Source organism: Antechinus flavipes, chromosome 1, assembly GCF_016432865.1.
Source record: "Antechinus flavipes isolate AdamAnt ecotype Samford, QLD, Australia chromosome 1, AdamAnt_v2, whole genome shotgun sequence".
Classification (NCBI taxonomy): domain Eukaryota; kingdom Metazoa; phylum Chordata; class Mammalia; order Dasyuromorphia; family Dasyuridae; genus Antechinus; species Antechinus flavipes.
Genome location: NC_067398.1, coordinates 654,458,583 through 654,485,208, shown reverse-complemented (window position 1 = coordinate 654,485,208; position 26,626 = coordinate 654,458,583). Strand labels below are relative to the sequence as shown.

At 49.6% G+C, this 26,626-nt stretch overlaps 1 protein-coding gene across 3 annotated transcripts; it reads left to right on the top strand.

The window, feature by feature from the left end:
- Positions 1-119: 119 nt before the first annotated feature.
- KANK2 (KN motif and ankyrin repeat domains 2) lies at positions 120-26,626 on the top strand. 3 transcript variants are annotated; one of them, XM_051971564.1, is made up of 13 exons: positions 120-260; positions 2,858-3,032; positions 5,133-5,239; positions 6,416-7,930; positions 13,547-13,717; positions 13,911-14,013; positions 16,351-16,587; positions 17,786-17,873; positions 18,766-18,985; positions 19,633-19,775; positions 22,345-22,545; positions 22,685-22,777; positions 24,319-26,626. In XM_051971564.1, the coding sequence occupies exons 3-13, from the start codon at positions 5,203-5,205 to the stop codon at positions 24,379-24,381; spliced, it is 2,871 nt and encodes a 956-aa protein (XP_051827524.1). In that variant the 5' UTR covers positions 120-260; positions 2,858-3,032; positions 5,133-5,202; the 3' UTR covers positions 24,382-26,626. The 3 variants fall into 3 exon arrangements, with proteins under 3 accessions (XP_051827524.1, XP_051827522.1, XP_051827523.1); XM_051971562.1 differs by having other exon boundaries at positions 121-260; positions 13,908-14,013; XM_051971563.1 differs by lacking the exon at positions 2,858-3,032 and having other exon boundaries at positions 121-260; positions 13,908-14,013.

Here is a 26,626-nt window from a genome sequence, read left to right as displayed (position 1 = left end):
ACTCCCGCCCCACCCCCAGCCCTGGGCTCTAAAGTTAGTGGACTTGGGCTTCGAGAGGGCGGTGTTACAAGGGGACGGGAGCGAGGGGCGGGGCCGGGGAGGGGAGGGGAGGGGGGATCTCGCGCCGCCCCTCCAGCGGCCGCAGCCGGGCAGGGGGAAGAGGAGGTGGCTGCCGAGGCTGCGAGCCGAGCGAAGCCCGCGCAGAGCAGACGGGCCGGGACGGGGTCGGGGCTGGAGAAGGAAGCGAGGGGCCGAGCCAGGTACGGGGCGGGAGGAAGGAACGGGAAACATCTGGAGCTCGGAGCGAGGGCCCGGCGTCTCGAGCCTGTGTGTCTCGGACTGTCTCTCTGTGGAGGGTCTCTCCCTCTCTGTGTCTCCTCTCTATCCTTTTCATGTCTATTTCTCTGTCTCTTTTTCATCTCTATTTCTTTCTGATTTTGACTCTTATCTGCTATTTCGAAGTTTCCTTCTTTCTCTCCCTCTGTCTCTCTCTTTCATTTCTATTTCTTTCTGATTTTGACTCTCATCTGCTATTTCAAAGTTTCCTTCTTTCTCTCCCTCTGTCTCTCTTATTTCTATTTCTTTCTGATTTTGACTCTCATCTATTCTGACGTTTCCTTCCTTCTCTCCCTCTCTTTTTCATCTCTATTTCTTTGTTTTTGACTCTCAGCTGTTATTTCAAAGTTTCCTTCCTTCTCTCTGTCCCTCTGTCTCTCACTTCTATTTTTCCTGATCTTGACTCTCATCTGTTATTTCAAAGTTTCCTTCCTTCTCTCTGTCCCTCTCTTTTTCATCTCTATTTCTCTCGATTTTTGACTCTCATCTGCTACTTTGAAATTTCTTTCCTTCTCTCTTCTACATTGTGTCTCACATTTGCCTCAGTCTCTGGGACCCTCCTAGTCCTCTTTCCTGTCTCCCTGTTTCTTCCTAAGTCTCCACTCGGGTCTCCTTTCCAGCTTTCTGTCTCTATTCTACCTCGTGTCTAAGTCTCTTCCTTACGTGCTCTGTGCTCCAAAAACCAGTCTCTCTCTGTCCCGGACAGAGAGGCTGCTGGATGTGGGGCTGAGAGGCAATGAGGAGGCCAGAGGCCTCCCTGTGGCCTGGGCTGGGCTGGGGCCGGAATTGGGGAGGGAGTAAGATCCAGCTGTTTGCTATTAGCTGAGGCTGGCTAGGAGGCCCTGAAACTCCATCCTGTCTCATAGCCCCTGGTTGTCCCCACTCAGGCCTTGATCTGTGTCCTCCAATCCCTTCAAGGGGCCCAGCCCTTCTTTCTATCTTCTAGTCCCTGGTCAGGTTGGGTCCCCCAGGACCCTGGAAGCTTGGGCTGGGTAAAGAAGAAACAGGACCAAGTGCTCCCTCCAATACATACAAGCTGAAGCTCCCTCTCCATCACCCTCATCCCTAGAAAGAACTAGTTTGAGACCCAGGGTGGGCTTGTTATCCAAGGGAGGAAAACGGGAAGAAGAAACTGTCTTGTGACTGAGAACTGAACTCTGATATTCTGCTCTAAAGCTTGCAATCTGTCCTTTCCTCCTTATCTCTCCACTCAAATTTAGCAGGAGACTCCCTCTGAAAAGTTTAGATGGCCTCCTGCCAGGAAGTAGGGGGATAGAATGTGTCCCAGTGCCCATCTCTAATATTGGAGGATGGGGCAAGATTCAGGTCAGAGGGAGGTGTCCTGGCTTAGGGAGAGGACAATTTGCCAGAGAGAAAGTATCTGTGTTCTGGGAGGGTGTGTCAAACTAGGAACGCCAGTGTCTGAGCCAAGGAGAGGTTTGGGGGCCGGGGAAGCTGACATCTTGATTTGAGGGAAAACAGTCCAGCAAGAAGGGGGCATCCCTGCCCAGGTAACACAGCATCTGGATAAGAATGGGCTATTTGGCTAACAGGGAAAAGGGATATTCTGTGAACAGGCAGTCTTTGGGTCTGGGAAAGGGTTACCTACTCAAAAAGGGGGTGTGGGGATCAGGGAAGGAGGTGCAGCTTGGCCCTTAGAGGGGGCATCCAGTTCAGGTACTATCAAGTAACAATTTGCTAGGGAGGAGTTCTGATAGAGGAAAGGGCATCCAGTAGGAAGAAGTGTCTGGCCAGAGAGGGAGTGTCCAGCGTTAGGGAGGGGGAGCCACAGTTAAGGAGAGAATGGGGGCCAGGCAAAGGACATTGGACTGGAAAAAGAGAGCTTGGGAAGGGGGTGTCCAACAGTTCTGGGGCGGGGTGTCCGTCCGGCTCAGACTGAATGACCCCATTGAGGGAGGGGGCGGGCGGGACCAGTGACTGGACAATTGTTGCTTTCAGGCTCCTGTAGGAGATTTCCTCCCCCTGAGCCCCTAACCCCTGCCCCTCCTTTGCTTAATTCTGTTTGTCTCTCTCCCCCAGTGTCTCTCTTCTCCTCTTGCCACTCTGTTTCTCTCTCTCTGTAGGACTGAGGGCTCCAAAGGAGAGTTCCCACTCCCCTCCTCCTCCTTCCCTCCCCATCTGCCCCATATCCATTAGGGTAGGGCAGGAAATGGTGGTTCTGTAGATCAGAAGGCTGACCTAGCCTTTAGACCCCCTCCCCTTGGCTCCTACAAGCCCCTTCCCCCTCCAACATCTGGTTTCTGTTCCCATCACACCATCCATCTGGGGGTCTGAGTCACTGGCCACTAGGTGGGGGAAGGGAAAGCTAAAGGGGCCCCTGCTTTAGTTGCCAGAACCCTGTCCCATCCGAGTGCCTAGACCTTGACTTCCCAGGGGGGACTGAGGAGATGGGAGAAGGAAAGGTGATGGGGCTGGGGAGGCAGACTAGCGATTCTTCTCTAGCCCCCAAGCAGTGGGAAATGTGGTGGAAGCAGGAACAGTCTGTTCCCCCATATTCCAGGAACAAGAGGGACTGGAGGATGTAGACAGAAAGCCAGAGAGAGAGAGAGAAAGAGAGAGAGAGACAGAAATCGACAGAGCCGGAGAGACAGAGCGACTCGGAGAGACAAAGTGGCTGAGGAGAGGACGCCCGGCCCCGGCCCCTCAGGCCTGTCCGCCTTCCCCTTCTGTCCCAGGTAGGGGCCTGCATCGGGCGGACCTGGTGGGGTCACGGGCTTGGATATCAGGAAGTAAACCTCTGCCCGAGGGCCGTGCTCCCTGCCAGCCAATCTGAGCCTTGTCCCAAAGCCCTGGGCAGCTAGAGTGGGCCTGGGACAGGGGCAGGGGCGAGTGCACTGCCCCTCACAGCCAGGCCTGAGCAGGCTGCCTGAGCCACCCACATGGCATGGGAGGCCATGGCCCCCCACTGACCTCCCAGGGCTCCCTTGGTCTTGGGGTCCCAGGAACCGCCTCTGGTCAGGAAGGACGATGTCCTGGGCCAAGGGCCAAGGCCCTTCTCCACCCATGGCCCGAATTTTCCCTTCTCCTTCTTTTCCTTCCCTCCTCCCAGTCTGTGTCTCTTCCCTCTGCCCCCCTCCCCAGCTGCCCGCCCACCAGGCCCCCCAGTCCCTGCTTTCCCCTGGGGTGGGTGTGGCTGAGCCTTGAGCCAAGACTTGTTCTGTGGTGGCAGGAAGTTCTCATGTAGCCGAGGCAGCGAAACTGTTTATTTTTAGAGAAAATTGTTTCCATATAGGGGAAAGGCCTCATTCCTTCTCACCCTCGCTCCCTCACTTCTCTCCTGCCCTCCTCACCCACTGGCTCTGCCTCCTGGGACCGTGATCCGTCCTCCTCTTATCTCCCAGTCTTTCCTTATCCCCCTGTAAGAGTGCCCCTCTCGATGCCCCTTCTACCACCACCTTCTTCCCGATGCCCCCAGGGGGCAGCATGGGTGTCTGGGACCCCTCGAGGGGCAGGTTGGGGGCTCCAGCCTTCCCTGGAGGGCAGGATCGGGGGCATTGTTGGGAGTGGGAGCGCATTTGAGGGACTGGGCAGGGAGAAGTGCCGGATGAGGTGCTTCCCCATAGATGGGCATCTCTAGGATCTGGAGAAGGAGGCCCTTGTGTGGGGAGTAGGGTGGATGGGAATTGTGGGAGCGACTGGAATCTGTCCAGGAAAGGCTAAACAGGACAGATTTGAGGGAGGTAGAAGCAGGCAGGGCTGGTTAGCCGGGAAGTTTATGTTTCTTAGGAGATGTCCTATCATCTTCTGGCCTCTTGTCCCCATGTCTGTCCCTGTGGAATATGGCGAGCGGGTGTTTTCAGGGCGGCGAGGTGGCAAGAACTGGTTGTTCATCCGCTTCTAATTTGTTTTTTGTTTGCCCGTGCCCACCCTGATCTGTCCCACCCGAGCCAGAACAAACACCAGTTCCATGAGACCTGTGGAAAACAAGCTTCGGGTCCAACCCCCCGGGAGGGCTTATCAGACCAGCTGTTGGAATGTTCCTCCTCCAGCTAGAGATGGGCTTAGGGGGTCCCCTACCCCACAGCACCCAGGGAACCCCTGACTCATTCATCCCCTCCACACCAGGCTCCCCACACCAGACCCCACCCAGACACTGAGACAACTCCTGGGATCAGAGGATTTGGGCCTTGGAAGGATCTTAGAAATTGTCTCATTGGACTCGCTCATCATGACTAAAAAGGAACCTGAGACTCCAAGAGTCGCAGAGCTGGCAAGTAGCAGGGACAAAGCTGTAGAGTCCGAGCCCTCCACTCTCTGCTGTAGAATTGGCCATATGCCTCTGTCCCTGCCAACGGCTCGGACCACTTGCCCCCCTTTCCCCTCCCCCCGTGGCCTAAGACTTCCCTTAAAGACTCAGGGGAGAGAATCCTCATCCTCACGCCCCTCCTGTGCCCCAGGGTCAGTGCTTGCCAACCAGCCCTTCACCCCATACACGGCCTGCCGCCAGGTGGAGGGGATGTTGAGCATCCTCCCTCCCCCCACCCAGCATGGCTCAGGAGCTGCAGCTGGGCGTCCTCGCTGAAGTCCCAGGGGCAGAGGCCCAGCCTTCTCTCTGCCCGCTCCCCTCAGTGTGTACGCACTCACACACACACACACACACACTCACACGTCTCATGATTGTCCCGAAAGGAGAAAGGGGAATCAGAGGCATGGGAAGAATGTCAAGTGACCCTTGTCAGGCAGAGGGAGTGCTGCCAGCCTGGATTTCTGTCCTCCTCCCGGGGCCCTGAGGGACACTCGTGGTCTCTGACTCCCCACTGTTTGTCCTTCCACAGGAGGCTCTTGGTGCCAGAAGCTAACTCCGTGCTAACCTGCTGACCCCTGAAAAAGGCTGAAGGAGAGGAGATGGCCCAAATTCTGCACATGGAAGCTGCCTTCCCAGGTCAGAGCCCCCTCGCCCCCACCCCCATTCGTACTTTCTGGGATTCTCAAGCAGGGGTTTGGGATGAGGGAGAGAGAAGATGACTGTTCCCAGGCTGAAGGGCTCAAGCCCAGGCTGGAGGGCTCAGGCCCAGGTTCGAGGGCTCAGTCCTAGGCTCGAGGGCTCAGGTCCAGGCTGGAGGGCCCAGGCCCAGGATAGAGGGCCCAGGCCCAGGCTGGAGGGCTCAGTCCTAGGCTCAAAGGGCTCAGTCCTAGGCTGCAGGATTCAGGTCCAGGTTCGAGGGCCCAGGCCCAGGCTCAAGGGCTCAGGCCCAGGCTAGAGGGCCCAGGCCCAGGCTGGAGGGCTCAGTCCTAGGCTCAAAGGGCTCAGTCCTAGGCTCGAGGGCTCAGGCCCAGGCTGCAGGACTCAGGTCCAGGTTCGAGGGCCCAGGCCCAGGCTCAAAGGCTCAGGCCCAGGCTGGAGGGCTCAGGCCCAGGCTGGAGGGCTCAGGCCCAGGTTCGAGGGCTCAGGTCCAGGCTGGAGGGCCCAGGCCCAGGCTGGAGGGCCCAGGCCCAGGCTGGAGGGCTCAGTCCTAGGCTCGAGGACTCAGTCCTAGGCTCGAGGGCTCAGGCCCAGGCTGCAGGGCTCAGGTTCAGGTTCGAGGACCCAGGCCCAGGCTGCAGGACTCAAGTCCAAGTTTGAGGGCCCAGGCCCAGGCTGGAGGGCTCAGGCCCAGGCTCGAGGGCCCAGGCCCAGGCTGCAGGGCTCAGTCCTAGGCTGGAGGGCTCAATCCTAGGCTGGAGGGCTCAAGCCCAGGCTGGAGGGCTCAGATCCAGGTTCGAGGGCTCAGGCCCAGGCTGGAGGGCTCAGGCCCAGGCTGGAGGGCTCAGGCCCAGGCTGGAGGGCTGAGTCTACTTTCTCTGGATCAGCTCTTTAGAGCTCCAGACACTGACCAAGAACAAAGCTGCTCTAAGTGTGCTTCCGGGGAGCAAAGGTAGACAAAGCCACCTACCCAGCATGTGAAGATAAATTTGGGTCTGTGTCCATAAGTCCCAGGGCTAGATGAGACTAACCAAGGAGGGCTTCTAGGGAGAGGAAAATTCTGGGGGCGGGGGAAGGGCCACTGGAGAAGTCAGGGTCTCTGAGCCTGAGGATAGGAAATAAATAACACCCCACCATCCTTTCATACCCCTTCAGGGAAGCATGGACCCACATCACCCACAACTTTCCCAGGGAAGGATCCAGAGCCCCCCTACTCAGTCGAGACTCCCTATGGCTACCGGCTAGACCTGGACTTTCTCAAATATGTGGATGACATTGAGAAGGGCCATACCATGAAGCGGGTGGCTGTGCACCGGCGCCCTCGACTCGGCTCCCTGCCCCGAGGGACGGGCTCCTGGTGGACCTCAACTGAGTCCTTGTGTTCAAATGCCAGTGTGGACAGTCGCCACTCTGCCTACTCGTACTGTGGCAGAGGCTTTTACCCCCAGTATGGAGCCCTTGAGACTCGAGGGGGCTTCAACCCCCGTGTGGAGAGGACCCTATTGGACGCCCGCCGGAAGCTGGAGGACCAGGCAGGTGGCGAGTACAGTAGGCCGCAGGCAGGTGGGCTGGGCAGCCTGACCCCCAGTGCGGCTGGCTCCACGGGCTCCCTGGCTGGGGCCGGGCTCCCCCCACGCCTCTTGTCCACTCACAATGGTGGCACACCACTGAGCACCTCCGGGCTGTCCACGCCTGTGTCGCCCACGCCGGGCCACCTGCAGCACGTGCGGGAGCAGATGGCGGCTGCCCTGAGGAAGCTGCGTCACCTGGAGGAGCAGGTGAAACTCATCCCCATTCTTCAAGTTAAGGTGTCCGTGCTGCAGGAGGAGAAACGGCAGCTCAGTGTCCAGTTGAAAAGCCAGAAGTTTCTAGGTCACCCCGGGGCCCGGGCTGGGGTGGGAGGCCATGGCCGAGGGGAGCTCCATCTGGACCTGCCGGACCCTGCTGATCCCTTCTCCGACCTGGACGTGGATGGGGAAAAGAAGGAAAGTCGCTCTGTGGGCGTGGGGCCAGAGGACGCCAGCAGCCAGAGAAGTGTGGGGACGTGGGTCCGAGAGAGGGACCTTGGGGCGCCCGAGGGCCAGGCTGCCCTGAACGCCAAGATCGCCGTGCTGGAGACGCAGCTGAAGAAGGCCCTGCACGAACTGCAGCTGGCCCAAGGGCAGCAGGCGTCAGCCCCGAACCTCACTCCCGCCCCTGGGCTCACCCAGGAAGGCCCTGAGCTTCCCGAGGGGACAGGAGCCCCTTCTGGCCAGTATCCCCCCAGTGACTCCCGGACCTGGCCACCACCAGATGGGCCCATCAGGGTCGACACGGTGAAGGTGGTTCAGGTACAAGGGGAGCCCAAGATTGCCGCCAGCACGGCCACAGGCACCCCAGCCCAACGGGCCCAAAGCTTGGAGCCGTCTGGCCCCGGAGGGCTCCGGGCCCTGGTGACACGAAGTCCCGAGGGGAATACCTGGAAGCAGCCCTCTGCAGCTGCGCACTGCACCCGGGAAGTGGTGGAGACCACCTTCCCAGGTCCGGTCATTCCCGTCGTCCCTGCCAGCCTGACACCCAGCACCTTCCACGTGGCCAAGAAAATCAGCATTACCAGTGAGCCCTACCGAGTCGAGGAGAAAGAGCAGGAGACCGCCCCCAGCCTGGGCCCTGGCTGCAATGGGCTGGCAGGTGAGCCCCGGGCAGGCGGAGGAGGGGCGGGGGGCATCTGCGTTCTGCCTTCGTCGTCATAGCGTCACAGTTTGGCGGTCAGTCTGGAAAAGGCACTGGGGCGGTCGCGGCTTCAGGGGAGGCTGGGCCACCAGCGAGGACTCGGGTGTCTGCCGCCTGGCCCAGCCTACGGTCACCCCAGTGGAGCGTACTGGAAGGATAGGTCGAGGGGCTGTCGGGCAGGAAACCACGTTACCGACCTCTTGGGACCCCCACATGACCCAGACAGCTTCCGCTAAGCTTGAATTGTGAGGAAAGCGTGAGAGACACGGAGGCAAGTTTAAAACTGGCATAAGGAAAACCTTTTTTTTTCTTAAACAAGTAGAATTGTCTAACAAAGGTAGAATGGGTTAACTCAGAAGAGGAGCTCCCTATCTCTAGAGGACTTCAGACAGAGCTGCTGGCCGATCCCTGCTTAGGGATGCTGTTGAAAGGGATTTGTCCTCGGATGCGGGTTGGCCCAGAGACCTCTGAGGCCCATTTTTAGCTCTGAGCTTCTGTGTTGGACCCGCATGTTGAAAGGGAGGACAGCCGTGGATCGGTAGATAGTAAGAACAAGGATGAATTTGGCCGAGGGGCCGCACTTTATGGAGAGTGACGGGGGGCCCACCCTGACCCCGTCTTCCAGGCCCTGGATCCGATGCGACTTTGTCTCCCGGTCCCATTATCAGAATCTTTGACTCAGTGGATGGGAAGGGCCGTGGCCCCCCCTGCCCTGATCCAAGTCTCAGGCAAGAGCTAAAGTCACCGTTTAAAGAGGGCGTGCCGAGGGGGAGGAGGCCACAGCTGTGTTTATTTATCTTACTTCTGGGTGTGTTTATCCCAGTCTCCCCCAATTCCAGTATTTTTCCTGATGGCCTCCTAGGGCTCAGGCGGCTGTGTTCTAGGTCCATCCCAAACAGGGCCAGACATAGCTGCCTCTCTTGGGTTACAGCTCCTGCTGGCCAGCTCCTTGGATTAAAGACTCCCTGTCCCTTAGTTTCTAGGTCAGCCCCTTCCCCAGATGGGAGTATGTGGGGAGATAGCTCTTCTGGAGACAGCCCCCTCCTAAGTAATTCAGATCCCATTTCATGCAGGATGAGAGGATAACTCCAAAAAGGGAAAGACCCAGTTGGGAAGAAGGAATATACCAGTGGAGAGGATTTAAGGGTATAAATTAGGGGTCTTGGCTATAAATGCAAATGAAGTAATAATGGGGGGAGTCTGGATGGAGGCAAGGAAGGGGGTTAGGGGAATGACACACACAGAGCCCAAAGTGGTGGCAAACAGGAACAGCTGGGTTCAGCTCAAACTTCCGAGGAGTTTGGGATTTTTCCCTCCCCCTGACTGCGTTCTTCTTGCACCATGACTAATGGGAGCAGGCAGTGGTCTGGAGGAGGTGGGGGGAGCCTACAGAGTTCTTGAGGCTTCCAGGGATGGGGGGGCTAGAAGGTCGGGGGCCAGGGGGTTCTCAAAGAGCTAAGCTCTCCCCAGGGTCTCCTTGGCGCCAGCAGCCTTTTTGGGCTTGGAGCAGGAGGAGGAGGAGAAGGGGGGACCATTGCTGGGAGGGCTAGGCCATACTAGGCTTCTTTCCCAGAATGCCAGGCAGAAAAGGCAGGCAGCAGGCCAGGGCTGATCCGGCCCTGTCCCCCCCCTCCTTCCCTCCTAAGTCCTGGCCTCCGCCTCCTGCTGGACAGAAGGGGAAATCTGAGCCCATTTTTTTGTTGTTGTTCAGAGACGACCAGAGCCTTTGTCTTGGGCCTGATTTAAGATCCCGTCTCCTACTGAATGTCTTTGGGCCCTGTCTCTGTGAATGCTCATCTTTGTGGGGGAATGGGGGAAGGTGTGCGATGGGGCAGGGGCACGGAACAGAAATAATCACAGAACCTCAGGATGCCGGACCTGGAAGAGCTCCTATTTTGTTCACTCCCCTTCGTTTGCGAATAGAGATGTGGGGACCCAGAGAGAGCACTGACTTAGCCCAGCTCACCCAGGAAGTAACAGAGCCTGAGATTTGAACCTGTGGCTTCTGGCTCTCAAGCCAGCGCTCTCACACTGTCCCTCACAAATCTAAACCAACACCCCCCTCCCCTTATTTTGCAGATAAGGAAACAGAAAGGGAAGACTTCCCCAGAATCCCACAGTTAACCAGCAGGCATTTATTAATCATTTACAAAGCACCAGGCATTGAGCTAAGCATTAGGGATGCAAAACACAAGCCACCGGCCCCTGCCCCAGAGGAGGGGAGATCATCCAGCCACCACATGGGGGTGCATGTAAATACGAGGGCTACGTACAAGATATATGCAGAATAGATAGAAATTAACCTGAGAGAAGATGCTAGCCACTAAGGAGCTCCTTGCCCCCTTCCAATACAGGTCCACTGGGACAGGTCTGGGAAAGGCTTCCTACATCAGCTGAGACTGGAGCTATATCTTAAAGAAAGGCAATGAAACTCAATGGTCTAGGAGAAGGGGCACAAAAAGTGAGGATTGGAACTCAGGTCCTTGAATTTTGGTCTCAGGATTTATTTCACTATCACATTATCTAAACAGTACCAGGCTTCCTGCCCTAGCAGATGACAGAGATTTATTATTTTTTAAAATACTAATAGCTTTTTTATTTTTCAAAATACTTGCAAAGATAGTTTTCAGCATTCACCTTTGCAAAACCTTGGGTTCCAAACGTTTCTCCCTCCCCCTTCCCTTAGACATCAAGTAATCCAATATAAATTAAACATGCAATTCTTCTAAACATATTTCCACATTTATCATGTTGCACAAGAAAAATCAGATCAAAAAAGGAAAAAATGAGAAAGAATCAAAACAAGCAAGCAAACAAATACTATGGAAATATATTGTGATCCACATTCAGCCTTCTCTCTGGATGCAGATGTTCTCTCCATCACAAATATTGGAACTGGCCTGAATCACCTCATTGTTGAAAAGCGCCAAGTCAGATGGCAGAGATTTAAAGAGAAAATTATTTTTCTTGTAACTAATGCATCTGGATTTTATGGGGATGGGAGGAAGGTCACCCCACTGTAGTCAGAAAAAAGAGGTCCTAGTGATATAGATGACTTTAAGGGATCCTAACTGCTTTCCTCAGAACAACTGAGGGGCCACACATTTACTCTTCTGCATATTTTGTGACAGAGGAGACTTGGTCTTTGAGTGGTTAAATGACTTAAGAGTCATAAATGAGAGTTACAAAGGGGCTGCTGGGTCTCCAAGCCTGGAGGTCAAAAAGCCTGGGCAAGTCATTTAATCCTAATTGCCTCAGTTTCCTCATGTGTAAAATGAGCTGGAGAAGGAAATGGCAAACCATGTCAGTATCTTTGCCAAGAAAACCCCCCAAATGGGTCCATGAAGAATCAGACACAACCAAACCACAAAGTCCAAACTCTTTTTCTCTACAGAGAAAAAAATTAAGACCCAGGGGGGTGATTATTTGATCGGGATCACACCAATGCTAAATAACAAGAGACTAGCAGCCAGCAGCCAGTATTGTGTGGTCAGTAAGTGGCAGGGCTAGCATTTGAAATCAGCTCTCTGAAACAAGTCCAAACCCAATGTTCTTTTCACTGCATTTCACAATATAATTGTGAAATCTTAATGACTTCTTTGAAATGTAATTGATAGACTGTTTCTAGATGAATTATGGTGAGTTATTAAAGTTAAAAAGTATTGCTGTTCAGGTGTTTTCAGTCACATCCAACCTCATTTGGAGTTTTCTTGGCAGAGATACTGGAGTGGTTTGCCATTTATTTCTCCAGTTTATTTGTACTGAGGCGCATAGGGTTAAATGACTTGCCCAGCATCACATCACTAGTAAATGTCTCCTGAATATGGTCCAGCATTCACTACCAGGAGTTTCAGTAGAGGAAAGATAGCATAGGATCATAGGCCAAGGTTGAAAGAGACCTAAGAAATTATCTAATTATCAAACTTTATGGTCTTACAATTCCTTTATACACTTAAAAATTATTGAGGATCTTATATCCTTTTAAAAAAAAAAAGCTTTTTATTTTCAAAAAATGCAAAAATAGTTTTCAACATTCACCTTGCAGAGCCTTATATTCCAAATTTTTTCTCCTCCTTTTCCCTTGCCCCCTTCCCCTAGACAATAATTAATCCAATACAGGTTAAACATATGCAATTCTTCTATACACATCTCAACATTTACCATGCTTTATTCTTCTATATTATTAAAAAATGATTGAGGACTCCAAAGATCTTTTGTTTATATAGGTTATATCTGTCAATATTTATCCTGTTTAAATATTAAAACTATATTTTATATGAGATTTTAAATATTCATTTTAATTAATAAATCACTGCATATTATCATAAGCAGTGTTTTAATGAAAAAATTTATATATTCCAAAATGAAAAAAATTAGGGAGAATTGCATTGTTTTAAGCACTTTTTGCAAATCTCTTTAATGTCAAATATAATTTAAAACTGCTGGATTTTTAGATCTTCTTCTTAATGCCGCCTGTTTTGACATGTTCTTTGAGTAGGAATATATTAAGAAAATCCAAAAAACCAAATACAAAAATTAAAAAAAAAAAGAAAAAGAAAAAGAAAATTCAGCTTCCCACGGTTATGTGGAAAAGGAGGAAGAGTATTTTAATAGGCATATTTGACTTAATATTATTAAAATGCTAAAAGAGAGTTTTTTGGCTTTTTTAATTTATGTGTTAGTTTTTGACATTTATAAGATTTTGATTTCTACTTTTTCTTCTTCCCTCCTTCCCCCCTTCCAAGATAGCAAGCAATCTAATACAGATTATACATGTGCAATCATATACATGTGCATATACATGTGCAAAAAAGTGAAAATAGTATGCTTCAATCTGCATTCAAGCTCCATAGTTCTTTCTCTGATTGTGGATGGCATTTTCTATCATAAGTCTTTTAGAATTGTCTTAGATTATTGTAATGCTGAGAAAAGCTAAGTCTGTCATAATTGATCATCGTACAATGTTGTTATAACTGTGTATGATGTTCTGGTTCTGCTCAATTCACTCAGCACCAGTCCACCAGGCTTTTCACTAAAATAGTTTTGACTGCGGCAGCTGGGTGGCCCAGTGGATAGAGCACCAGCTTTGGAGTCAGGAGGACCTGAATTCAAATCTGGTCTCAGACACTTAACACTTCCTAGTTGTATGACTCTGGGCAAATCACTTAAGCCCAACTGCTTTAGCAAATGATAATAATAATAATAAAATAGTTTTGACTTTGATAGCCTTGGGGTCCACAAGAGTACAGACCACATTTGGAGAAGCAGCTTCCTAAGAAGAAGAAGGAGAATGAGAGAAATAGTGACTTGTTCACAGTCACACAAGGGGTAAACATCAGAGAGAAGGAAAGAAACATTTATTTGTTTCAGGCGCTGTGCTAAGCACTTTGCAGATCATGGAGGTAGAATAGAGTAGAGTGATGTCTCAGGGCTAGAGGAAAATGGCTTCTTCTTTTCAAAGAGAAATTGGAGAGAATTGAATGAGTCTTTTCATGATAGAACCTTACTTTTCTCCTTCATTTCTTAACCATTTTTGACTTCCTCCTTTACTTTCTTTGTCCCTCCCTTTTCCAGCTCCCTTTAGGGGCCTCATTAAGCCTTCAGAGATACCCCCAGTGCCAACAGCTACCCTTCCTACTCAGGCCTTGGGAGAGCCAAGAACAGTATCTACCACCCACAGCTTTTCCAGGGAACAGAGCGGGAATGTAACACTGTGTGGGAAGGAGGAAGCTGAGGAGGATTCAGGTAAGGAGGATGGGAAGGGCCTGGGAAGGAGTAGGGGGGCACCCCTGGCATCATGAAGGGCCAAGCTCAGGTACCAGAGCAGCCTGCTCCCCTGGCTCTGTGGTGGCCCACCTTGCACTTCCCATCCTCTCATCCCTGTTGCAAAGTCGGTTAGGGAGGGTATCTAACCTTGACTTTTCCCATTTCCCAGCAGCCCTACTGCAAGCGGGAATCAAGTCCATCATGAAGAGGAAGGAGACCAGCACAGACCCTGTGTCCAATAGGAAGAATCTCCAGTTCATAGGTGTCAATGGCGGGTAAGAAGAACTAGGAATGATAGTTCCTCGGCTCCCTCCCTGACCTATGAGGTGCCACTTGCTTCCAGAAGCTTCAGATCTGGCCTCAGACACTCACTAGCTGTGTGATCCTGATTGCCTCCCAAAATCCCAGCCCCATTAGGGCTATCTGGGGGGAGTGATGAATTGGGGTAATCATGGGTGCAGGCAGGGGAAGGATCATCACCTGGTATTCCCAAAGACCTCATGTTCCTGTGAACAGGGCGACAACCCATAATGGGAGACACTGGCTCTCTCCTGCGTGGTACATTCTCCCAATTTAGCATTGTTGATTTGTGATGTTCCTTCTCCTTTGCAACTGCCCCTTATGGGCACTTCCACTACAGTTTACCTGGACACCCCTATTAGGGGAGGCAAACCCAGTCCCATGTGGCTTACTACCTCCACTGTCCCCAGAGGTGACCAGTTTCAGTTAGCTTGATGATCCATTCATTCACTAAACCTAATCCTTAGGTAAGCTTAGATAAGACAGAGTCCCTGTCCTCATGTATCTTATAATTGAATAAAGGTCAAGACCCAACCGTCACTGTAATATGTAACATTCTATTCCAAGTAGGTTAGGGAGCTACAAGGTTTACAATTCTATCCAAGGTGGTTAGGGAGATAGAAGGTACAGAACTTTTTATTTTTTAAAATACATGCAAAGATAGTTTTTAGCCTTGTGTTCCTTTCAAAACCTTATGTTCTACATTTTTCTCCCTCCTTCCTCACCTCTTCCTTTTTCTAGATATCAGGTAATCCAATATAGGTTAAACATGTGCAGTTCTTATAAATATATTTCCACATTTATCATACTGGAAAAGAAAAATCAAATCAAAAAGGAAAAAAAATGAGAGGAAAAAAAAGCAAGCAAACAACAAAAGTAAAAATACTATGTTGTGATCCACATTCGATCCCCATAGTCTTCTCTCTGGATGCAGATGACTCTCTGCATTACAGGTTTATCAGAATGGGCCCAAATCGTCTCATTGTTAAAAAGAGCCAAGTCCATCACAGTTGATCATCACAGTTGCTATATACAGTGATCTTTTGATTCTACTTACTTCACTTAGCATCAGTTCATACAAGTCTTTCCAAGCCTTTCTGAAATCATCCTGCTGGTCATTTTTTGTAGAACAGTAATATTCCATTACATTACTCTAACTTAATTTAGCCATTCCCCAGTTGATGGGCATCCACTTAGTTTCCAGCTTTTTGCCATTACAAAAAGGGCTGCTACAAGCATTTTTGCACATGTGGGTCCTTTCCCCATTTTTATGATCTCTTTGGGATCAAACCCAATAGAGACACGGCTGGATCAAAGGATATGCACAGTTTGATAGTCATTTGGGCATAGTTCCAAACTGCTCTCCAGAATGGTTGGATCAGTTCACCAGTAATGTCTCAATATTCTTACATCCCCTCCAACATTTATCATTTTCTTTTCCTGTCATCTTAGCCAATCTGAGAGGTGTGAAGTATACTTTACACTTCAGAATTGTCTTATTTTGCATTTCTGTAATCAATAGTGATTTAGAGCATTTTTTCATATGACGAGAAGTGACTTTAATTTCTTTATCTGAAAATTGTCTGTTCATATCCTTTGACCATTTATCAATTGGAGAATGACGTATTATAAATTTGAGTCAATTCTTTATATATTTTAGAAATGAGGTCTTTATCAGAACTCTTGGAGGTAAAAAAAAAAATCTCCAGTTTCCTGCTTCCCTTCTAATCTTAGCTACATTCATTTTGTTTGTACAAAACCTTTTTAATTTAATATAATCAAAATTATACATTTTGCATTTCATAATGTTCTCTTCTCTAGTGCTTCTTTGGCTGTAAATTCCTTCCTTCTACATAGATCTGAAAGGTAGACTATCCCTTGTTGTCCTAATTTGCTTATAATATCGCTCTTTATGTCTGAATCATGAACCTATTTTGACCTTATCTTGGTATAAAGTGTTAGGTATTGATCAATGCTTAGTTTCTGCCATATTGTTTTCTAATTTTCCCATCAATTTTTGTGAAATAGTGAGTTCTTATCCTAGAAGCTGGGGTCTTTGAGTTAATCAAACATTTGATTACTATAGTCATTGGTTATTTTGCTCTGCAAACCTAATCTATTCCACTGATCTACTACTCTTATTTCTAAACCAGTACCAACTAGTTTTGATGATCACTGCTTTATAATATAGTTTGAGGTCTGGTGCAGCTAAGCAGCAAGACTTGTAAAAGCAAAGTGTCCTAGGACCACAGGCTTCTGATTCTTTCTGTCCACAGATGACCCATTCCCGACCTGCCTTCCCTTTTCTCCAGGTATGAATCTACGTCATCTGAGGATTCCAGCACGGCTGAGAACTTCTCAGACAATGAGAGTACGGAGAGTGAATACCATGAAGCTAACGAAGGGCTCCCTGGGACCACAGATGGAGGCCGGCCTAGGGGGTTGGGCTCCGTGGCAGAACCCATCTGGGGAGGCAAGGCTGGAACTGTACAGAGAAAAGAGCCTGTGGCTGAGGCGGTCCCCAGCCCAAAGGCAGATGATGAGATCAGGTAAGTATAATACTTATACTCCACTGGGTTCAGGCTCTCTACCCGGGGCCAAGGCTGGTCAGGATGGGCCAGGCACAAACCTGGGTACCCCGGACACACACAGGGACTGAGACACTAATCCATTGATGGCATCTGTTCATAGGTAAAGTTTGTTTGAATGACATTAAGATAGCTCATACACACACAATCATTGTGGCCCTGGACATACTTTACTGCTCCAATAATCATTATTAGAAATTCAGGAGCTAAGAGTTGAGCCACTAAGCAGCTCCTTTTTAAAAACACAGACTCAGGAAGTAAACGTGAAGTAGTTTATCAGAAACTGTCTCTAAGACAGTTTTTAAAACAATATTTTATTTTTTCCCCCAATTACATGCAAAACCAATTTTTAGTATTTTTTTTTAAGTTTTTGGGTTCCAAATGCTATCCCTCCTTCCCTTCCCTCACCCCTGGGAGAGACAGTCCTGAAAGGACAAGGACTTAGACAAGTTTTTCCTGTACTTTCCCACCTTGTGGTGGGTGACAGCTCTTGGCTAAGGAGGAGTCAGAGCCAGCTACAGGGGCTGATGTTTGCTGTCAGCCATAGGCAGTTTGGTACAAATAGAAAGGGGGCTAGTCTGTTTGTGTGAAGGCCCAAGTTCAAGACTGCTTTGTCCCTTCCTAGCAGGGTGAGACTGGGGTCAGGCAGCCTCCCTGCAAAACAGAGATAACTAGCTCTGTTCTACCTTCCTCATAAGGTAGTTGTGCTCTCGCAATGTGAGCTCTATTTGTTATCATCCTATTTGGGCAGCTAGGTGATGTAGTGGATAGAGGGCCAGGTTGGTATCAGGAAGCGCTCCCTTCAAATCTGGTCTTACTGTATGACTCTGGACAAGTCATTTTCCTCATCTGTAAAATGAGCTGGCAAAGGAAATAGCAAAACCCCAGATGGGACCACAGAGAGTTGGAGGTGACTGAAGAGGCTAAACAGCAACTAAAATCCTGTGGGCTGAGCCCTCAGATGTCCAGTCCCTCATGGTCTTTCCCCCTTCTCTCCTCCAACTCCATCATGATCCTCTCAGTTCCATACTCCTCAGTCTAAATGTCTTTCTGTGACCTGGCCTTGAGGGAGGGATGGCAGGGATCACTGACCATCTGACCAGCTGAGGAGTCGAAGTCCTGGCTTTCGGTGACTGCCTCCATCTTTCAATCCTGCCAGGTTGGAACTGAGCTCAGAGCTCATCTCTGCCTGCCTGACCCTGCAGAAGTACCTGGAGAATCCAGATGCCCTCACTGAGAAGGAGATGGTACGGAGGGCCAGTGTGGGGGACGGTGTGGGGAAAGGACAAAAGCACCGGAGAACAAAAGCCCAGACAGGGAGATGGGGACCCCCTTAATGTTCTGCCACAGGTGGGGATCTCGTGCACTTCATCTGCATGTGGCCTTCTGAAGACCTCCGAGATCCCTCTCAGCTCTGAGGTGTTGTGATGCTGAGGAGGAAGGCAGTGGGGTGCAGTGGGAAGAGAGCTTTTGTGTTTGCTAACGAGGGAGAACAAGACTTGGTCTTGGAGCAAGTTTGATAATTGGGGCGAGGAGAGAAGCACGTTTCTAAAACAGTTTTGCTTTACTTTTGATCTTATAAGAATGTGCCTCTTGTTGTGGCAGTCCTAATGGTCAAGGCTGCTCCAGGATGGAGTCAGTCGTGCTTCTTTTCAGTGGAGAAGTCACTAAACTGTTTCTTCATCTGAAAAATGAGAGGGACAGATTGCACTCTGAATCCTGTATTCTTGGACCCTATGGAGGGAAAATGGAGGGGGGGGCAAAGTGGAAGTGAGGAGATGAAAGGGAGGGAGGCAGGTATCATGCACAGCTTTATTAAGTACTGAAGGGACCCAAGGAATCTGACCTAGCCTACCTAGCCCTGCTGGTGTCTGATGACAGAGATAAGAGTCTTAATTGGTCACTACGTGCTACTCCTTGCCTGGTCAAGTCCTTTCCATTCTCTGGGTCTTAGTTTTAACTGTATATAAATGAAAAATGTTAACTAAAACGCCTTTAAAGCCCTAAGGGACTCTTCCCTGGGCAAAGGCCCACCCCAGCACAGCTCTGGCCCAACCCCAGGGGCGTGACAGGGAGCCTGATCCCTGATCCCGCCACATTCCAACCATCCTCCTCCCCTTTCCCCCACTGTGACGCCAGAAAGCAGCATACAGCACAGTGCTACAGGACTGGCTGAGGCTCTCCTGTCACAAGGATGCCCACCCGGAGGTGGTCCGCAGGCACATGGTCACCTTCCGGGCCATGTCGCCCCAGCTGCTCCAGTTCATCGTCAACATGGCCGATGGCAATGGCAACACTGCCCTGCATTACACTGTGTCCCACTCCAACTTTCCTGTGGTCAAGCAGCTGCTGGACACCGGTGAGACCATTCATACCAGGGAGGAGATCGCACACTGTGAGCAGAGTCTTGTTCCAGGCTCTGTTTGAGGTGGGGGTGGGGGGAGTTGGAGATGAGGAATTCAGAAAAAAGGCACAGAGGTAGTCATTGACCACCCCCTTCCCCCCCCCCCCCCCCCAGAGCTCAGGCTGAGAGAGAAAGGAATAAAGAACAGGTTTGATAAGGATCACTGAACTCCAGATTTCATTTGATCCTTATGATAACTCTGATGTAAGTGCTATTTGTATTTAGAAAATACCATTCCTTAAGATTTAGACAAATTGAAGGTATAAAAATGCTTCAGAAATAAAGTTAATTGCAGATTACTAAGTTATCTGGAGAGGGGAGTGAGTTCAGTCCAATTTAACAAGAGTTTATTTATTAAGCATCTATTAAAATTCAATGAAGAAAGTCCCCTGGCGTTAAAGGAGCCAAGACTCTATTTTGTTCAGCAGTCCTAGGATGAGGTGGATAAAACAGGAAGGTTCTATGAAGGCCAGTTAGGAATGCCCTGGAGTCCTGCAAAAAGCAGGAGGTGGCGGGGAGGGATCTGTGCGGCCTGCCTAGGACAAGCAATGGCCTGGGCAGGAAATGGGCCAGAAGGTTCAATGACATTTTCCTCCCCGTAGGCCTCTGCAATGTGGACAAACAGAACCGAGCTGGCTACACAGCTATCATGCTGACTGCATTGGCAGCCTTTCGGGCAGAGGGAGACATGGACACCATCCTGCAGCTGCTCAGACTCGGGGATGTCAACTTCAAAGCCAGCCAGGTGCGTAGCCATCCTGCAGGAGTCTAGAGGATGAGGTGGGAGGTCTTGGGGGGTGGGTGATCAGGACCCCGATGGGAACCTTTGGGCTCTATCAGGCTACGTGGCAAAATCATAGTGTGCTTGAGCTGGAAGGGACCCGAGCCCCTCGTTTTACAGAGAAGGAAAGTGAGGGCAAGAGAGGGAAGCCTCACAGCAAGCTGGTGGTGCAACTGGGATTCCAATCCTTGTCTTTCCAACTTCCCATCTGTTACCCTTAGTTGCACCCCCATCTGGTCCATCTAGGTGGGATAGGGGATAAGAATGCTAGACTTGGACTAAGAAGATCTCCTTTAGATACTTACTAGCCAAGTGATCCCAAGCAAGAGGTTTCCTCATCTTAAAAATAAGGGAAGTTATAAGACCTACCTTTGTGGTGGTTGTGAGCATCAAATGAAATAATATACATAAAACAAAACTTTTGCGGTGTTAGGTAATGAAAGACTTTGAATGCCAAACAGAGGATTTTATATTTGATCCTAGAAGTCCTGTAGTCACTGGAGGCAAAGTTCTCTCTGGAGGCACCAGCCATCAGTTGAGTATAATGAGAGAGGGAGCCATGAGAAGTTTAAGAAAGGTTTGGAAGAGCCTTATGGAGAGCAGGGTAGTGAGTCGATAAGGATTGCCTAATAGCAATATGTCCATTGAGAACGTATAACGTGAATTTGCAGCATACCCAGAAAATGATTTCATTAATTCTCTTCATCTTTGTTTAGCAGTACATCTGTAGTAAGATGGAAGATGACAAATGGTGGGAGTCATCCAAGGCCAAGATTTGGCTGGTAATTGGCAGTTTGATAAGGCTAAAAATACAAAAGAGGATCATATAAAGTTGAATGGATTCACCAAGGAGATAGAGAAAAGAGAGAGTAGCTAGTGTAGGAAGATGGCCTGAAATGGAAAGATCAAGGGATTGGAAGTCATAGTGGGGATGGAGAACAGAATTTTGTAAGGGAATGATGAGAGTAGATTGAAAAATCAGCAAGTTACAGTCAGAAAATGAGATTTCAGAAATTTTGACATGGAGGTGATACATTTGTGGGATGATGATATGATCATCTTTGTGTGTGGCTGAGGTGGGGTGGAAGAATAGGTCATGGGAAATGAATAAATTGTGGAACTGTAATTAGATTAGAATGTTTGATAAAGTGTCAGTATATATGTTGAAGTACATTAGTATGAAGGCAAGAGTTGGGAGGGAAGAATGTGAGCCAAATACTGAATGTCAAGGAAGGCAGGAGAGTGCTCTGATGGTCAGGAGACAACTTACCAGGATTCTGACTGAGTGGAAAATGTGAATTGTATGGACTTCTACAGAGGAGAGGTTATTGAAGAATGGAAGGTGGGGGGAGAACCTGGAAGTAGTAATGGGAGCAACTCCCCTCAGTAAGTAAAGTAATGAGTGTAGCCAGTATTGGAAAGAGTAGCTAGGAAAATGCCACTTTCCTATCAGTTTTATCAGATAACTCTTCAAACTTCCTTGGCAGTTTTATCAGATAACTCACAAAGAAGTAAAATACAAGCAAAAAGCCAAAAATGTCTAATCCAGAGGTTTTTAATCTGAAGTCCATGGATTCTGAAGGAGTCTGAATAAATTTCAAGGGAACTGTGATTTTTTTAAAAAAATTAATAACTATTTCAATATAATTGCCTTCCTTTTATTTTATTTTTTGAATTTAAAAACATTCTAAGAAGGAGTCCATAGGCTTTTGCCAACTGCCAAAGGGTCTATTATTCTAAGAGGGTTAAGTACCTTGATCAGTTAGTTTGACTTCGGAGAAGGGACTTTTTTGTTTTGTTTTGTTTTCCTGAAGCAGTCCTTGGTTAGGATGTCCATAAGGAATGTACTAACCTTGGTCTTTTCATCTAAGAGACTGTCTTCCAAAGCCCTCTCCTCTGACCGGGAGTCCTCCCCTCACTCCCAGGGAAGGCTTCAGTGTGGTCCTCCTGAGAGCCAACATTAGTATTAGATGGAGTGCTGTCAGTTACCCAGTGCCATGGATTAGATGACCTGTAAGGTCATGCTTCTTTAACAATAGTGGAGCTGACAAAGCAAAAAAGATCAAGAAAGAGACCTTCAGCCTCCTCTGGGGAGCGGACTGACCAGCAGGACACATGGCAGGCGCTGCTTCTCCTCCTTCCCTTCCTGCACCCCCCCATCAGCATGGGTTTAGGCCCGTGCAGTAGGAGAGCATCAGGGAGGGAGAGTGGGGAAAACTAGGCCCAGACCCCAGAGGCCCGGGTTTGCATCCACACCAGCCACCAGTTACCTGTAGCAGCCAGAGCTAGTCCCATCGTTCCTCACCTGGACGTGACAGGATAATATATAAGATGCTCTCAGTTCTAAATGGGTGAGCCCTGATCCCGCCACCAGGGATGGTTTCTTGGGGAAGGAGCCCTTTCTTAGCCAGCACCTGGGCACCCAGCCACCTCCCAGAGGAGAGGGCCCCGAAATGCCCGGCACCCCACCCCCTGGGCCCCGGGGAGGCGTGCCCAGCTCACTCGGGGGCTCAGACTGCCGCCCCTCCTCCAGGCGGGACAGACGGCCCTCATGCTGGCCGTCAGCCACGGCCGGATCGACATGGTCAGGGCTCTGCTGGCCTGTGCTGCCGACGTCAACCTTCAGGACAACGATGGCTCTACCGCCCTGATGTGTGCCTGCGAGCACGGCCACGTGGAGATCGCCCGCCTGCTCCTGGCCGTGCCCGCCTGCAACGTAGCGCTCACCGACCACGTGAGTCCCGCGGCACGGTGGGGGGGAAGAGGGGCTGCTTAAAGACCCGCCGGGGGTGGGCAAAGACCCTCCGCAAGGTGCCAGGGGGAGTCTGCGCTCCCTCCGGCCGGCTCCCCCAGCCCAGCCGTTTGCCTTTCAGGATGGCAGCACGGCCCTCTCCATTGCTCTTGAAGCCGGCCAAAATGACATCGCTGAGATGCTGTACACACACATGCACTTGGCCAAGTCCTCGGTGAGTCGCAGGGCCGCGGTCCTTGTCCTCCTGCCTGGGGATCCACCTCTCACAGGAACTGATCTTCCAAACCCCCAGCAGCCTCTGGGATTTGGGCTTTCGGCCACGAGTCAGGGCGGAAGCGGACGGCCTGGCCATGAGGCGGGGCGAGGCGAAAAGGCCACCCCCAAACAGAGCCAGACCCCCAAGTCTTGTCCTTGTCTCATGGCTGTGTGCCCTGGGCAGCCCAGTTACCCCCGGAGCCCTCGGGCAGCTCTAAGACCATAAAGTACATTTGGATTTCTGGAATTGGTGAATGGAGTTTGCCCACGAGGGTGAAATAACAGATCCAAGACCCCACTTCCCCCCAACAGAGGGGGGACAGTTTAAGGAGAACGGCAGTTAATGGATAAGAGAATAATTGAAGTCTAAGGTTGTGAGAATGGTGTTATGGTGTTGAGTTAGCAACTACATCCACCCCCAAACAGATCCGACACCCCTTTCAGAGGCACTACAGGCCTGTATGCAGAACTGATGAGGGGCCACAAAGCATCGCTTAGGTTTTTTGAAAGCAGCTTAGATAAATGACATTTCTTAGCTTCTTAAAAGTAGAGTGGGAATAATAAAACCTCACGTTGAGAGAGGTCCTCTGTGCTGTCAGTGGATCCTGTTACTTGGTCACAAGCAACAGCTACACAATGACAACTCTACATCTTATTGAAATGGGTAAACTTCAGTAAAAGAACCTGAATTGTAGTTTGTGTGGTTCATAATAACCACTAATAACCAGAAAAAATTCACGTTCTCATTCTGAGCAAATTTGGCCTGTACCTCAATTTCCTGTAATCTGTTGGAGTTCTGAGAAAAGCAGATTGATACATTTATTTTACCCTCAAAAAAAAACCTTTAAAAAAAAAAAAACATAGTGGGGTCAGGGGCAGAGGGGGAAGGGCAGAGCAGGCCATGGTAGCTGTCCTCCTTCCTGTAGAAGGAGAGCCAGACTTCTGCTTGGGCCCAGAGGGCAGAACCAGAAACACCGGTGGAAGTTGCAGAGAAGCTCGTTTGGGCGGTATAAGGCAAAATGTCCTGATAATTCGAACTGTCTTTAAGTCTACCTTTGGGGATCATTGAGAGCATCACTAGAGCTCTTCAAGGAAAAGGTCATTTCTTAGGGATGTTATAGATGGGATTCCCGGTCAGGTAGGTGGATTGGATGAGACGGCTGCTGTCAGCTTCTGCAGAATGCCGAGGCCGCTAGGTAGCTTAAACTCAGCAGTGTAAGCTTAAAGGCAGTTAAGCATCTGTACTAAGTGCAGTGCCTCGATGGGGAGCATCGGGAAGTGGAGAGCCACCAAACTGCCTAAGGAGGGATAAGCCAGCCCAGGCCAGAAAAATGGAACAGAATAAAGCCTTCTTATGAATTGGGATTGGGATTCATCTCTTGGGGTGAAAAATGGCTATCGTCCCTTCCCACTCTATGCTGCCATGATTCTCTCCTTCCTCTGTATTTACGAGACTTAACTAAAAGGTTTCTAATGAAAACTCCTGGCTTCTCCTTTCAGGGTGCTCCGAAGCAAACAACCATCAAGAGTGCAGCTGTTTCATCGAGCAACACTCAGAAGTGATAGGACCTGCTGGCAGGACGGGGGACACAGGATCCACAGTACCTGCCCATCAGAGGGGAAAAAGGGAGGGTGTGGAGGAAATGTTTGGGGCCCCTCGCCTGCCCTTGGGCGGGGAGCTAGCACTGTGCCAGAGTCATCCTGTCCCATGTCCCTGAGCCTGACTCCTGGCTCTATAATGCCCGTGTCCAAAGGGCATTTGGATTTTTGGAGACCTCCTTCTTCAGCCACCGAGAGACCCTCGTGGCAGGCGGCAGGGTTTGCAATTTCTTAATGCTTTTTTTTTCCTTTTTTTCCCAAAATTTGCAAACTCAAGCCAAAGCAAAGATGTCTGTAATTGGAAATGGAGTTCTGCTCCCATTATGCGTGAATTAAGCAGAAAGGATCTAGGTCTGAGCATAGGGTGTTACCCCCAGGAACCAGCTTCATAGGCACAGGAGACATTGGAGTTTTATGTAAAGCTGTGAGGGAGGCCTCTTTCAGAGAAATAAGCTTGAAATAAGGGAGATGTTTGAGGAAGTTGTGAAAGATTATTTTTTTGTTTTTAAATAAGAAAAAAAGCACTATGTTAAAGCCTGACTTTTATATTAAGGATTAAGCTTGAGCTTTCTATTAGGGTTTTATGAAGTTGTGCATGGTTTGGAATGGGATTTTGCACATCTGGCTGGCATCCCCTCTGTCTGCCTGCACGCCTGTGGCCCGTCCACCATAGAAGTGTGTTTTACAAACTTCTTTTTGTATCTGTGTTTTTATGCTGAGCATAGTAGAGTCAGTCTGTATCAGACTGGGAGGAGAACTTAGTCCTTTTCTCCCAGTCCTTTTTGCCCTTTCCCTGTCAGACCCAGGAGACAAGCCCAGGATGCTACCAGAGACGAGGACGACAGAAGTTCTGCATTCAGGGTCACGTCGAATGTGCCGGAGCTCAGCAGAGGAGCCAGAGGTAGCAGAAAGAGCTGGGCATCTCGGCACAGCACTCCATTCCTTAGAGCACTAGGCAAGGGACCTTCGAGGTCCGCTTGTCCAATCTGACAGTTTTATAGATAGGAAGATGAAATTAGATCCAGTGGCAAGACCCAGGTCACAGATACCTCACTGGAAACATTGCCCGACCAGAAAGGCAGAGATGAGAGTAGATGAGCATCAGGCAAAAAATAATGCCTTAAAGGTAAAGAGCTGTTCTTAGGTCTGCTGGTCAGGGTTTACGTGTGACTAGTGACTGCCAGGGCCCAGTGGCTCGTGGGGCCAGCTTGCCAGGCCATTTGGACAGAAAGGTTTATAAAAGATGAACGCTTTTTAGTACCCCTGCTCCTTTGTCTGTGACTTGGGTAAAAGAAGTTTGAGAAAACTAATGTTGTGGAAGTATGTGCTCCTCCACCACTTGTCCTGCCTCTGGAACCACAAGCTACTCCTTCTTCCTTGGTGATTTCAGGGGAAAAGCCTTAAGCCAGGAAACAAATTCCTCATCTATGACTGTGCCTAGTGTACAGCAGATAAACTCCCAGCCCAGCATCTGTCCTGCCATTCACCTCAGCCAATTTGTATTGAGTTATTTCACTGCCTTGGGATTGAGAGATCTGAGGACAGAAACCTCTGCCAGTCTGTTTTGGGTTTTTTTTTTACACAGCATAGTAAAGAAAATAAACTGACCAGAAATGTTGGCCCCTTTCCCAGGATCAGAGTTTCTGTGCTAGATTTAACCTGAGTGGTTAGGATTTCAAACTGACCGTGTTAAACAAGAGGTTGCCATGTGCGAGGTGGAAAGGGTTTGGGCTTTGCTTGGCTTTTTAAATTAAAACTGAAAGGATGGGGAAGTGGGCAGCCTGATTCTTGTCCAGTGTTATCATGCCCTGATGGATGTCCAACAAAGGTGACAGCCCCTGGCTTTCACTTAAGAAATGGTACGTGTGTGTGTGTGTGTGTGTGTGTGTGTGAGAGAGAGAGAGAGAGAATTTGTGTTTGTGCCCACATGGTTGTTTTAAACTCTTAGAGACGGCAGACACTTGCCTTGCAGCATGTGCCACTCCCCGGACAAGTCCATATTTATCTGTTTTGTACAGTCCCAAACAACTGGCTTGGCCCAGTGTGCTGTGGAGGTTGGCATTTTGGTTTTGTGTTCCTGCACTCAGTTATATACATGGGTCTATTCTCACTATCCTGCATTGGTATTTCCATAAGACAGTATTACACATAAATAAAGTATTCATTTTATAATCTTAAAAAAGTAAATGAATAAAGCTTTCTAAAGTTA